The sequence below is a fragment of the Myotis myotis genome, unplaced genomic scaffold, assembly GCF_014108235.1.
Source record: "Myotis myotis isolate mMyoMyo1 unplaced genomic scaffold, mMyoMyo1.p scaffold_m19_p_3, whole genome shotgun sequence".
NCBI classification, from domain to species: Eukaryota; Metazoa; Chordata; class Mammalia; order Chiroptera; family Vespertilionidae; genus Myotis; species Myotis myotis.
The window spans coordinates 192,145,789-192,161,331 of record NW_023416335.1 but is presented as its reverse complement, the minus strand read 5'-3'; the positions used below and the strand labels follow the sequence as shown (position 1 = coordinate 192,161,331).

The 15,543-nt window shown below is 41.3% G+C and overlaps 1 protein-coding gene across 1 annotated transcript in view; it reads left to right on the top strand.

Moving 5' to 3' along the window:
* LOC118652087 (antigen WC1.1-like) overlaps positions 1-2,131 on the top strand; it is a 34,536-nt gene extending 32,405 nt beyond the window's left edge. Inside the window, exon 14 of the mRNA XM_036301958.1 lies at positions 748-2,131. Coding sequence (XP_036157851.1) covers positions 748-911 — 164 coding nt within the window. The 3' untranslated portion in view covers positions 912-2,131. The remainder of the gene's footprint in view (positions 1-747) is intronic.
* Positions 2,132-15,543: the final 13,412 nt, after the last annotated feature.

Genomic DNA, 15,543 nt, shown 5'->3' with positions numbered 1-15,543 from the left:
GGAATATTGGAATTTGTGAGACATTTTGATAATTTAAGATGTACTATGATCATATATGTTAGCTCTAACAAGGTCTATGATATATGGTGACCTTAAAAATTAAAGCCAGTGTGGTGGATTATAGACTCAGAATTTGTAGGCAGCTAAGGCATAATCCTCTCTAGACATTTAATGGCCAAATGAAGATACTCATTCTTCAGAGAAGAGTGTCCATCTGAGGGTTCAAGTGATTCCATGGGGCAACTGTGAAGGAATTCTGTGATTGTTTTTGTTGACATCTGGGAACATAAATCAAGGCCAGCAAGAGCAGACTTGGATTTTCAGTGAAGAATTGAGATTTCTCCAGATATGGTCTCCTGTCTCCTTCTTGTGAATGCAGACCTGAAAATTGTGAAAGAAGCTTTCACATTTTGTCATGTAATTCTCACCATTCTTGGGTTATCTCCCTGTTAAGTGTGTAAACCAGGGAAAAGGTCTTTAGAGAGTCCATGTCCTGGTCACAGATCTCCTGTGATCCAGGGTTTCCCAGATAAGCTGTGGCCCCAGAGACCCACATGGACTGGGTCCTGATAGGATAGCCCTGGTACACCCTTGCTGTAACTAATATTAAATAGTCGGAGACTACTTGAGCAGTAATAGGTCCCCAGAGATGCTTTTTTATTACCATTTACTAGACTTACTTCTACTTTGGGGCACTGTCCTGTGCCTCTATCACAGTTCTAATTAAACTTCACTTTACTGTTGTAGGCTCCTCTCTGCACTTCCCTGGAGGGGCAGCTCATCCTAGGAAAGAAGATAGTCCCTGGCTGCTCCAGGGGGGAGAAGAGGATCCTGAGTATGACGACGCTGAACTAAGTGTTGTTGGAACATCTACAGTAGCTTTCCATGCTGTTGTGTTAAAAAAGAGATGAGGCCTCAGATAGTCTGTCTCTATTCCAATAGGGTAGTACTGACCTATAATTATATCATATGGAAATGGCTCAAAATTATTCTGAATGGAGCACTTTTTGCTTTGTTGATAAATTAGCAAGTTTGATCTAATTGCTCTTAGAGGAGTGGTCCTCAATCAGTTTCCCTATGAAGATATTGGGAACTGACCTGTTTATTCATCTCCCCCACAAACTACTCATGGCATTAACTTTGCCCAGGCTCATGGGTGCTCAGGTCATTCTTGCTTAGACAAGGGACTCTAAAGTTGGTCCACACTCACACCCTCATGCCTAGCAAGATGAACTCATAAAAAAATCCTGAACATTCATGTATGCTCTTTGCTGAGATGTCACATCATCTGTTTTTAAACAATTTCTAGAAACCAGACTTGGGTGTGAATTTCAAAGTTGAGGGTGAGAGGCTGGCTAGTAAGAGAGAATGAGTAAAGCTTTCCTTACTCTGTCCAAACTTTCACAGAACAATTAAAAATGTAATTTTATACAACTGTTTCTTCTTTTTTCACCTCTAATTTCCTAAGCTGCTTTTCATTTATTACTCAAGCTCATACAGTCTCCTTACTTTTTCCTCATGTCTAGTTGGTTATGAAATCCTTTTAAATTCAGACTTTCCTCTCCATTCCTTTCTCATATTTATTTAGGACATTGCCATTTATTGTCTGTTTAATTTTAAAACCTTCTAAGCAAATTATATAAACTCATCTCTTTTTATTGCAAGTTGATGGAGGACAAATTGGCACTCACCCACAGACCTGCATCCAAGTAGGCAAGAAAACAAGGAAGGGGAGACCTAGTCAGAAGAAACCCAGAAGGAATACAGACAGAAAAAACAAGAACTTTTGGCTACATGAGTTTTGCAGATTGGATGAAGGGATCTGACATAATTAAACTAATAGAAAAATAATTTCAGACCAGTGGGCTTCTCTGAAAATATATTGCTTTAAGGTTGCTTTGATCTGGTGACTATTTAAAGTACACATGTGGCTTTGCTGTGATTCTGCAGAATAAAGAGATATTCTGTAGCAGTGGCCAAATAAAGATTACATCTTCAAAACTCCACCACAATAAATGTGTGGACGATGGAATACTATGCTGCTCTAAAAAGGAAGGAACTCTTACCATTTGCAACGTCATGGATGGAACTGGAGAGCATTATGCTAAGTGAAATAAGCCAGTCAATGAAGGAAAAATACCACATGATCTCACTCATTCATGGATAATAGAGACCATTATAAACTTTTGAACAATAACAGATACAGAGGCAGAGCTGCCTCAAACAGATTGTCAAACTGCAGCAGGAAGGCCAGGGAGGGTTGCGGGGCAGGAGGTAGGGGGGTAAGAGATCAACTAAAGGACTTGTATGCATGCATAGAAGCATAACCAGTGGACATAAGACATTGGGGGATAGGGGAGGCTAGGGGACTGTCTAGGGCGGGGGGATAAAATGGACACATATGTAATACCCTTTGTAATACTTTAAGCAATAAAAAAAAAATAAAAAAAAATAAATGTGTGGAGAGGTTGATGAACTAATATAAGAACTAATATAAGAAGTGAGCTGAGCCCAGGTAATTACTTAACTGGTGGTTATGGATGCAGTCTGGGCCGGGGGCAGGGGGCGGGGGTGGTGGTGGTGGGGGAAAGGGGGAAGGGGCGTGTATTAACTATACTCATTCTTGTAATCTTCATAAATTGTAGTAGGTCATTGGGATTAGAAGGCGGCCAGGGCTTCTCCCAGTGTAATATACATGGCCATTGGTCATAGGAAAATGACAAAAACAATGAAAAGTAAAGTATACCCACCAAAATTATGAGATTTTTACTTCTGATGCATGGTGTCAATGAAGCCACAAAAGAGAGATGGCTGCTATAATTTTTGGTGATAAAAATTAGGAAAATTTAAGGAAGTGAGAGTTAGGACAAGCTTCACCACCCAGATTTGGGAGGGTTCCAGGGTTTATGGATTGGGTGATCAAAAAGCAGCCAGGAGTTGGTGAACAGATTTTCAGAGTGTTTAGACTTAGGGAGAAAAGCAGCAATCACTTCAAATGATCTATGTTGCTTATGAATGAGCCTTTTGTGAGGGTGTGATAATGGAAGATATACCATTCCAGGGCATGCAACAAAAACCAGAAAACTTCTCTGCTTAGTAGTAACTATGACAAAGCAGCAGAATATCTTGATAAATAAAAACCAAGAAGATTTATTGTTAACAGACTTTCACTACAAAAAATGGTAAAGGAAATTCTTTAGGCTGGAGGTAAATGACAGAGATGGAAACAGTTCTATAGGAAGTAATAATTAGAAAATATACAAGAAACTATGAAAGGTCATATTTTTTCTTAATTTCTACAAAAAATATATGACTATTTGAGGCAAAAATCATAAAGATGTAGTATAGTCATCAAAATCCATGTGAGATATAATACATATGACAACAATAACACCAAGGATGGAAGTAAATAGAACCACATTGTTGCAAAGTTCTTACATTTTACTTGATATAGTACAATATTACCTCTAAGGAGACTATGATAAGATAGTGGTGCATGTTCTAATGCCTAGAGAAAACACTAAATATTGATGTAAAGATATATAGCTAAAAAGCCAGTAGAGGAATTAAAACAAGATATAAAATATATTAAATTAACTTAAAAGAAGGCAGAAAGAGATGAACAAAAGAGATATAGCACAAATAGAAAATAGAGAGCAAAATGGTAGTGCTAAATCCAACCATATTATAATTATACTAGAGGCCTGGTGCATGGATTTGTGCACTGGGGGGGGGGGGGAGGGGTCCCTTGGCCTGTGGGGATTGGGCCAAAACCAGCTCTCCAATATTCCCTGAGGAGTCCTGGATTGCAAGAGGGCAGTTCTTGGGTGACTCACCCTGTAATTGGGCTACCTCCTCTCTAGTTCTAGGTGCATCACCCGAGAAATGAGAACCACAGCTGCCAAGTCACTGCAGCTCGGCAGCTCCTGCATTGAGCGCCTGCCCCCTGGTGGTCAGTGCGCCTCATAGCTATCGGTCGGACAGTCAAATGGTCAGATGGTCGCTTAGGCTTTTATATAATATACATTAAATGTAAATGAACCAAATTGTCTAATTAAAAGGCATAGGTTGACTACTACACATCTATTAGAGCAGCTAAAATGAATAATAGTGATTATATCAAATGCTAATGAAGATGAAGAGAAGCTGGTTCTCTCATATATTGCTGGTGGAATATAGCCAATCTCAAAAGCAGTTTGGCAATTTCTTCAAACTAAACATGCACTTGCCATATGATGCAGCCATTACATTTTTGGGCATTTATCCAAGAGAAATAAAACCTTATGTTCACACAAAACCTGCACACAAATGTTCTTAGCAGTTTTATTTGTAATAACAAAATTCTGCGATACAGTCCAAATGTCTTCAATGGGTCAATGGTTGAACAAACTCTGATGCATCCATACAATGGAATACTTTTCAGCAATATAAAGAAATGACCTATTGATACATATAACAACATGAATGGGCTTCAAGAATATTATGCTTAGTGAAAAAAGTCAATTGTAAAAGGTTACATCCAAAGGTTATATGATTCCATTTATATAACATTATCAAGATGACAAAACTATACACATGGAGAACAGATTAGCAGTTGCCAGATGATAGGGAGAGGGGTGAGGTTGGGTGGGAAGTAACTGTGAACACAAAGAGGTAGCATAAAGCAGTTCTTTTGTGCTGATGAACTAGTTCTAAGGGTGTCCCAAAATTCACGCAAGAAGTAATTTTGATAGAAAACACAGGTTTATAATTAAAAATTGTAAATTTTTTATTGATTAATAAAGTATACAGCATAAGGTTATGTATGGAATAGCATACATAAAAACTGGATTATCATGTCGTGATAGTGAGCACCATTAACTGTTACTGCCTGAACAGCCGCATTTTCGAAGAAGAATAGTCCAATGATGCCTCCAGCCCAAAATCTGCACCAAACAGTGACACGTTGTGGATGCATTTGTTTCTCAACAATCACTCATGGATTTTCTGAACCCCAAATGCAACAATTTTGTCAATTAACCAAGCCATCAAGATGAAAATGAGGCTCATCAAAATTCAGCCACATTTATGCAAAAACGGTCATGGAAAATTTCAACAAATGAGTGCATATGTGCCAGCAAAGCCGTGGAGGCCATTTACCTGATATGCTATTCCATACATCACCCTATACTGTATACTTTATGAATCAATAAAAATTTACAATTATTAATTATAAACCTGTGTTTTCTATCAAAATTACTTCTTGCATGAATTTTGGGACACCCTTTATAACTTAATTTTAGTCACTTTAGGCTTTTCTTGTACCCTGTATAATTTTAAAGTTTTACACATATCTCCTTTTTCCCCAATTGTCCCCCCCCACCCTAGCCATTACCCACCCCGGGCAAGCCCCCACCACCCCAGTGTCTGTGTCCATTGGTTATGCTAATATGTATGCATACAAGTCCTTTAGTTGCTCTCTAGCCCACCCTTTTCCTACCATTTGTCTCTAGATCAATCTATTCTTGTTCATCAAATTATGTTGATCATTACATATGAGTGAGATCATGTGATATTTATCTTTCTCCGACTGGCTTATTTCACTTAGAATAATGCTCTCCAGTTCCATTCATGTTGTTGCAAATGGTAAAAGTTCCTTCTTTTTTATAGCGGCATAATATTCCATTGTGTAGATGTACCACAGGTTTTTAATTCACTCATCTGCTGATGGGCACTTAGGTTGTTTCCAAATCTTAGCTCTGGTAAATTGTGCTGCTATGAACATAGGGATGCATATATCCTTTCTGATTGATGTTTCTGGTTTCTTGGGATGTAGTCCTAGGAATGGGATTACTGGGTCAAATGGGAGTTCCATATTTAACTTTTTGAGGAAACTCCATACTGTCTTCCACAGTGGCTGCACCAGTCCGCATTCCCACCAGCAGTGCAGGAGGGTTCCTTTTTCTCCACATAGTTCAAAGTAAATAAATACCATGAGTTTAAGAGACAGAGAATTAGGATAGATTCTCTGCTCTGTCCCTTACTTTAAGGTGCAGGATATATCTTTTAACTAATAATGTGCTAGCCATCCCTTAGAAAGTTAATCAGAGTATTAGTCATGCTCTCCACATGTTCAGTGGAATTCCTGATATTTTTCTCATAAACTGCTGTCAGCACAGATTTCCTTATTTTTTCCTTTGAAACATGATTGCAATGTGTAGATTAACTCATCTTCATTCAATGAAGTTTTGTACACTTATTTCTTAGATTTGAAAATATAAAGTCTCACTAACTATATCCTACAGGGGTAGCACGGACACATAGAAACAGACAGTAATTCACCTGCACACGTGATATAAGCTTCATCTCTTGGAAGGCATGAACTGTATTTCCAAGGGTCAGAAGGACATTGCCAGAGAGAGGTATCAGTTTTCCGACATTGGATTCCATCTACCCACCGGGGTCTAGAACCTTCCCTAAAATCAACAGAAGGGTCCAGGGTCCCACTGTCCCCACAGCCAAGGTGTCTGCAGATCGTGGACAAGGTTGTGGCTTCCATGGGGCTGAAGCAGACACTGCCCCAGGTCCCGTTGTAGAAAACTTCCAGCCACCCAGCACTCTCCTGGTCCTTGCTCACCATCCTGAGGGCCAGGAACTCTGAAAGTGGAAGAGGGGAAACAGGGCTCAGTGAGCATGCCACTCAACACTCTCTCCCAGAGCTTGTGAACACTTGTCCCTGACTGCTGAGGAGACGCCCCTAAGTGGCAAGATAGAACTCTGTGTCCCTCTTCCCTGACTTTGTCCATTTGTGTCTGCCTATCTCTACTTCAGTGATGTAGTGGAGAGAGGATCACCAATCTGGGCCTTCCGCAGGGAGGAAAAGCTGAATGCCGCTTGCTGACAAACCTTCTGACAGAGTATGTGAAAGGAAGTGTGGAGAGTGGGTAGTAGACAGAATAACAGACCCCAAATTCCTACATCCTACCCTCTGGAACCTGTGAATATGTTTCCTACATGGCGAAAGGGACTTTACAGATGTGATTAAGATAATGAGCTTGGTGAGATTAACCTGGGACGGTGTATTAACCGGGTGAGCTCAGTCTACTCCCCAGCGGTTCTCAACTTGTGGGTCGCGACCCCTTTGGTGGTCGCACGACCCTTTCACAGGGGTTGCCTAAGACCATCCTGCATATCAGATATTTACATTACGATTCATAACAGTAGCAACATTACAGTTATGAAGTAGCAACGAAAATAATTTTATGGTTGGGTCACAACATGAGGAACTGTATTTAAAGGGCCAGAAGGTTGAGAACCACTACCTTAGACCCACTCTCCCTAAATGTGGAATACCTTTCCTGGCTTTGGTGAGAGGGAAATGTGACTATGAAAGAATGGTTAGAGATATCTAACATTGTTGGTCTGATGATGAAGGAAGGGGCTGTACACCAAGGAATACATGCAAGTTTCTAGAGCTTGAAAAGACAAGAACTAAATTCTTCCCCAGAGTCTCAGAATGGATGCAACCCCACTGACACCTTGAATTCAGCCCAGGGAGATCTGTGTTGGACATCTAGCCTATGGAACAGTCGGTAGTAGTATATATATCCATTGCTTTAAACCACTAATTATGTGATAATTTGTTACAGCAACAAATGGAAAACGAGTACAGTTGGTCAAAAGATTTTACCACTGTAGGCAATTGAAGAGTAAGCCCTGCTTCCAATGGGAACTCTGTAAGAAATGGCTTTGTCAGGGATATTGCTGAGACAGAAGGATCAGAGCCTCCGCTGGTGCAGGAGGAAATGAAAGCACCAATCTCCATTCCTGCCAGTAAGACAGACTCTGTGGCCCTTTCAGCAACACCTCTCAGGGCTCAGACTCTGATCCTCAGGCCCTCCCCTCTCCCCCCAGCCTATGGACAATATGCAGTGAGACCTGAGCAGATGACCCCCGCGTCCTCCTTGTGCCAGCAGTCGTGCTGTCCCCAGCCCCGGGAAGGGCACTTCCACACATGGGACTCCTTTCCTGTGCAGTTCACGTCATCCAGCCAGATCTGGCCTGATCCTTCCCCGAAGTGAGCATTGAGGCATTGAGGGCCTCTCCACAGCCCAGCTGTCTGCACACCACCTGGGCATCGTTCAGGTCCCAGCTGTCATCACAGGTGGTGCCCCAGGAGCCCTGGTGAAGGATCTCCACTCTGCCAGCACAGGGACCACCCCCGTCCACTAGGCGGAGCTGTCCCCTGTCTGAGGAGAGAGTCAAGCCAGTGGGGTATTTACACAGGGAAAGAGGAGGGTGTTCTGGTCTTGGTGGAGCCCTCACCTGAGCAGCTGGCAGGGCTCTCCTCTGAGGCTGCAGAGCCTGCTGGTGCAGACATGGAGTCACACTGGGGCAGCACCTGGGTCTGGTTTCCTACAGAAATAGTCCTCCCCACAGGCCAGCACTTGTAGACAACAGGGTGAAGAGGATACTGGAGTGAGGTGCCCTGTTAAATGGAGAGGCCTGTGCTTTGGATTAATAATCTGTAAAGGAGAATTAGTTTTGATAGTTTTGAAGATGAGGTATGTACTAAGTTGAAGAGTGTCCCTACAAAATTCATGTCCATCCAAAACTTCAAAATGTGACCTTATTTCCAAATGCAATCAAGTTAAGATGAGATCTTGCTGGATTAGAGTGGTCCCTCATCCAATATCTACTGTTCTTATAAGAAGAGAGACATTTAGACACAGACACAGAGAGAACACCATGTGAAAATGAGAGACACCCAAGGAGAATGACACCTGATTATGGAGGCAGGATTAGAGTGATACCTTTATAAGCTAAGATACACCAGGGATTGCCAACAAGCACAGGAAACTAGGAAGAGGCAAGGGAGGATTTTTCCCTGAAGCCTCCAGAGAGAGCAAGGCCCTGTTGACACCCTGGTTTTGGACTTTGAGCCTCCAGAACTGTGAGAGAACAAATTTCTGTCTTGAGTCACTCAGTTTGTGGCAATTTGTTATGGCAGCCATGAGAAACAAGGTAAGAATGTAAAAATGTTCTTTCCAAAAGTACTTGCATGACCTGTAAGTGTTCTTACACTAGGTTGAGTCTATGTCCTGATCTGATGGATTTCTGCAGGCACTTTGGATGAGGGGGGCTTAAGGCATCCCAAGAATGAATACAAGGTGAATGTGTCTATTTTCTGGTAATGGTTGCTGTCCAGACAATAGGGGAAGTTTGCCTTACATTTTAAGTAGACACAGTGTTCTCTTCATTCTGCTCCATGTGACAGGAGAGATAGTCTAAGATTCTCTCTGGTGCACACATTTCACACAGAACTGAATGTGCCCTGGGGGACCCTTGACTCTTCAGAAAAGGATAAGGAGTCCCTACTCAGGAGGGCTTTTCTTTCCTTGGGTTGAGTTGGGGCAGGAAAATTGGGGAACTAGGTCACTTGCCATGCACATGCGTGTTGTTCCCTTTGGGGATACTCTCACCCTGACCAGGAGTCTCTGATCTTTCTCCCGGCTCTGATGTGGATGAGCTCTATCTCTGAGAAGGGGGCTAGATATGATGCTTCTGAGCCCCAAATCTGTGGCAGTTGTGAAGCTTCCTGATATTCCTTAGAATTCTCTTATGTAGCTTTTCTGGGTAGAATAGGATGGGGCTGAGGTTTATAAAGGAGAGGGGCTGGGCCAGTCTCTGCTAGGCTCTCACAATCTCCCATTGTGCCTGAAGCTGTGACTTCACTAACCTGAGCATCCAACAGGTGACAGGAAGGGACAGGATTCCCTCATGTCCTTTCCCATCCAGAGGATATGTTTTCTTTCGGGACCCATTTAGGCTCAGATGCTGGCACTAGGATTTTATTTGTGATAGCTATCTTCGGTTTCATCGTGGGGCCCTGCCTGCTTCTTTTTCTCATGTTCTTGACAATCCAGCAGTGCAGTGAGAAAATAAAGTGTCAAGGTAGGTTCTAGAAAAGAGATGAGGATGAGGAGAGCTTGTGGGCAGTGGATGAGAAGGGGCCCATTGTGATGTGGGATGCTGAATCTGCATCTTGTCCTTATTACATTTCTGGAAAATGATACCTATACTTCTGTGGACTCTAAGTCTCAGTGACTTTGGATCAAGAGTGCCGACGAAAATTGGTATCATATATGACAGCAGCGACTTCAGCACCAGGGGTGGGGGACACAGGACTGGGTCAAAAATTCTGGGTGTATTCATGAAGGGATAGAGGCTCTGATGGGCTGAGAGCAGCTCCAGAGACTTCAAAGGTGGTTCTAGCTAAAGGTGTTTCAAGATATGAGTTTCTGATTCAGAGCCTTTGTCTCTATCTTGCCTTCGTGTACATATCTATGTGAGGCTGCATGTGAGGACATCAATGATGACCAGGACATTGGAGAAGAGAAACAGTTGGAATCAGGTGGATGTCCTTTGCCCTCTCTCACATGTTCTTCTGACCACAAACCATCATCTGGAGTTATTTGCAACATCTGCAGGCAAAGCATCTACACACAGCATTCCTGTGTCCCACCTCAGAACCATAGCTCTCTGCAGATCTCAGCATCTCTCTCTGACCCCCAGGGGACATTGAATCTTCTCTCTAGGAAGAAAATACTTTGTCTGAGATTTTGTTCTGAAGGCTTATCTAATTTTCACATGTGATAATTTCCCTTTTCATGTCTGTTCTTAAAATGTTTTTTAAAAAAACCTGTTAGATGATTCTGTGGCCAAGCTGCCATTGTGTGCCAAGGAGTATGAAGACAAAGCTGGTTTTGGACATGTTCTGGGCAAGGCAGGCCGATCTGCTCTTGGGATAGGGATGAGGGTAAGAAGGTCTTGTGTGAAGGAAACAATGAAGGAAATAGAGAGCTTTGGGAAATTGCAACCTCAGTCCTCTGAAAAGGAGGGTCTGGTTTTCTAAAGACCATCCTCTGAGAACCGAAGGACCATTTCTCCAGTGACCGCCTCATGACCTCAGAGAAGAAGAAATAGACTGAGTTCTCCATGTGTATAGTTGCTCTAATAGTTTCAGATATGTGTTCATGTAGAGATAATGTGACTGTATTTCTCAAACCAAGATATCTGGTTCAACAAAAACAAAACAAAACAAACAAACAAACAAACAAACCACTGTAAAACTTCTAAAAAGAATTTTTTATTTTATTGTTTAATTACAATTAATATGCAATATTAGTTTCAGGTGTACAACATAGTGATTAGACATTTATATACCTTATGAAGTGATCACCCCAATAAGTCCAGTAACTATCTGACACCAAATGTAATTACTGACTATCCTAGAGGCCCAATGCATGAAATTCATTCACAGGGGGTTGTCCCTCAGCCTGGCCTGCTCTCTCTCACAATCTGGGACCCCTCGGGGGACATCTTTCTCGCAATCTGGGACCCCTCGCTCCTAACTGCCAACTTGCTCGCTCCTTACCGCTTGGCTCACTACTCCTTAGCCCTGCCCCAGAGGTGGGAGAGGCTCCCGCCTCCACCACTGTGCTCACCAGTCGTGAGCCTGGCTTCTGGCTGAGTGGTGCTTCCACTGTGGGAGTGCACTGACCACCGGGGGCAGCTTCTGCATTGAGCGTCTGCCCCCTAGTGGCCAGTGCACATCATAGCGACCAGTTATTCTGGTTGTTCCGCCTTAATGGTCACTGGGCTTTTATATATATAGATTCCCTATGTTGTACTTTACATCCCCATGACGGTTTTTATAACTGGCAATTTGTATATCTTAATTCTTTCCTCTAAAAATTGTAAACCTTTAGGGTGGGAGACAACTGAGAAATATAATTTTATGGAAATATTTTGGTATTTGGTGAATATTTTGTGTGTTATGGGAATAATGCTATAACATTTTGAAGCTGGTATATCTATCAGTTGTTAGAATGTGTTTAATGAAACACTCTGGGATTCAGTACTTAAGAGATGATAGGGATTATATGGTTAAATATTACTCTATAAGTAAAATAATTGAAAGTAGATAATGTGACTTTCTCAAGGTCATTAAAAAAAGTCACTATTTGAGCCCTGGCCAGTTTGGCTCAGTGGATAGAGTGTCGGCCTTCAGACTGAAGGGTCCTAGATTTGATTCTGGTCAAGGGCATGTACCTTGGTTGCAGGCTTCTCTCCCACCCGGGCCCTGGTTGCGCATGTGCAGGAGGCAACCAAGTGATGTGTTTTTCTCACATCAATGTTTCTTTCTGTCTTTCCCCCTCTCTTCCACTCTCTCTAAAAATCAATGGAAAAATATCCTTTGGGGAGGATTAAAAAAAAAAAAAGGACACTTTGATCCAGGATGACCCTTTCCTCATTCCTAGGGATAGGTCCACTCTACCTACTTGATTTCTATCAGACTAAGACATTATTATTAGCAGACAGAAGACAGGTAATATGGAATGCAATTACAAAAATGAAGGGTTTTCTGTGCCTGAAATTCTTCCTGGAGTTTATTTATGTGAAATGGATGAGGTGGACATGCTCAGACACACCTTCATAAGAATGAGACCTGTGCAATTGCGACAGGTCACAACACTCAGAAAGACCGGACCTCGCACTTTGTTTATTGTTCTCCTGTCACATCATAAACTTCTTGTTAGTTTTTGGACAAAAGGCTCTGCATTTTTATTTTACATCAGGCTCCACAAATTGTGTAACCCAGAGAATAATCCCTTATAAACAAGTAAAAGGGAAATTAAATCTCTTGTATTCTTATTCTTATTTCCTGAAGATGAGTTGAGTCCTTAATTGCCAATCCTTCCTGTAAAGACAATTTTTGAGTGGGTCCATGTTTCTTAATTAAAAGCAGTTATCTTCCCAAGTCATTTTTGTTATTTGTAGGTACCTTTTGGGAGAATGGAAATAACTAGATTTTTGATAGGTACCTTCCTGCAGTTACAGCAACACATATATTTTGATCCTGAGACCTTATTTTCCCAATCACAACAACCACATGCTATCAAAAAAAATTTTTTTTGTTAACTTAAGGTGTGACAAAGTGAAAAATATAATTAAAACAGCAAGGCATTGATATTAGGCTATATTTTGACACTGTTAAGTTACTAATATATTAAAATTACTCTGCTAAGTATATTTTTTTCATGAGGACAGGTTTTGGGTGAAAGGTGATAATTACTCCAGATTTTCTTAAGACCCATGGCAGGACTAGTTGCATAATTTCAGGGCCCAATGCAAAAGAAAATATGAATTGATTTTTCAAAAATTATTAAGACTTTGAAGATGGTGACAGCATGAGGTTCTGCACAACTGCATAGACTGCATGTCCATGAAGCTGGCCCTTACCCACAGAATTTCAGAGCTGATGGCCGAACAAAACATCTGCTGCCATACCCTGTGTAAAGGTGGTGGGTTCCTTGGGAGGAGAAAAACTGTAGAAACTGAAGCAGCTATGTTCACTTAAGGACTTTCAGAAAAGGCTGGGGTCATCCTTGTGAACATCTGGGAAGTCAGGGTCTGGTCTTTAAGTGTCCTCATGGAATAGATGGTAATGAGATTGTACCTTCCCATCACCACATTGCTGTGATTTGGCCCAATCTCATTGGGGTTAGTAGGATGTTCACTGCCAGGGTTCATGTCCCAGCATCAAGAAGGGTTCAGGAATCTGGAAAAGGAGCTGCGTGTAGATGACATAGAAATCCAGAGACTAATAAAGAGTCCGGAGACGAGATACAATTTTGAAAGGCATTGGGGGGTCAGAGGACCTTCAGCTAAAGGAACCGAAGAGAGTCCCTCCTTGTCTAGGATCCTTGCTTTTATTAACACAATTTGTCCTCAGGCAAGGTGGCGATAATACACTTCAAAGGGTAAGGTTTCAAAGGGTACAGAAGCATTGTCAGTTTGGGGATTAGCCTACAGCTGTTCAGGTGTTTGGCCAATAGGAGGCAATAACATGTAGATTAAGATGCCCTTTAACTGTCTGGCAGCCACAGTTTCCTATTCAGGTTTGGGGAAATGCCTTTAGCCATTCCCAGATGGTGACTACATGTGTGACTCAACCCTGTTGAGTCCCCAAGTCTCATCAACCTTTTGATGAAACTCTTAAAATTATGACATGCTGGAATTGGTCTACGGCAATTCACAGTTATTTCTTCCTCTAATTTCATGCCCCTGCTGCTTGTATAGACTGTAAAATAGCTATTCAGAGAGGTCTTTAGTCTCTATTATAGGTATTTCCTAGACAGTCACCTGAGACCAACAGTTTGTATCTAAAATGATTTTCCTGATGTTTTATGTTGTGCAGAAATGATCTCAATCTGGAGCCCCAGGAATGCTGTTTTCATCTTGCCCATGATTCTGATGCCTCTAGAGGGCTCTGTTTAGTCTCTGAGTTATAACCAGGCCCTGAATTTGCTATTGCAGGTTGGTTTTTACATTTCTCAAGAAAAAAAGATATCGAAAAAGAGAAACTCCTAAATGAAGAAGACAAGGTTGGAGATGAGAATGCTGAGCTCGGAGATGGTGGGCTAGCATGTGAACAAATATGCCTCTATTGAAACTGTGTTATATTTTGGTCCATACTAGAGGTTTAGAAAATGTCATTGTCTATGTCTAGATAGGACAACACTGACTTATATTCCATTTTCAAATAAATTGTCCAATTATAAATACTTTGGTCCTTTAAGACCAGTTCTGTGTGATTGAGAAATCTTTGTGACTCTGTAGAAATTTTAACACAACTGCTTTTTCAGTTCACACCTTAGCCATTTTAACTCAAATACATGTTTTCTTCACCTGGGTAAAACCCTAGATGAGTGATAAATGGTCAGACTGAAGGAGATGCTGAGTCTTGAGGTGTCTCTCCTTCCAAGATGACTTCACAGGAAAAATGCTTGACTATTCCAGAAAAGTTCCATCCTACTTACATCATCTTGTCTTACATAATTTGGGGTCCTTCTATAGACTCTGGAATTTGCTTTCATGGCAGAGCTTTTTAAATATATCTTAATACATTTAAGAGGCATAATTGGAATAGGAAAGTAGAATAATTTTATGTCAAATTTGTAACTTGGGCTGTGAAGATTCTTAGTTCTCAACTTATTTCTAAGCCCAATTTTGTATTTTCATGGTTGAGCCAATGGGTGTAGCATATAATGAATGCTGTATGGTTAATTCAGATGAAGATAATTTCTTATATTCTCAAGTACAGTGATCTTTTAAAAATATAAATCAATTCAAATTACCCCATAGTATGATTAGATTTTAGTTGGGAAAATAATTTTCAGTTAATTCCTCTGGCTATAGAAAAAGATCAGAAACTATGTGTCTCTTGGTGGGTAAGAGGAATATTGAAAGCTGGGATCAGGGTCAGAGTTAGTAATAACTCTTTAGGAGTTGTGCCAGTCTTGTTCCCTCAGCATGGCCATGATGAACATGGATAGTCTTCTCAACGCATCTCCTAGAAGGGACTGCTGCATACCACTGTGGAAAATAGCTCTATGATAAGTAGTTATACTCTCTCTGTAAAATTATTCTCTGTTCCACAATCTCTCAGTTGCTTGCTCATTTTGAAGAATTGAAGTAGCTTCCTAGATCCAAGCTAGG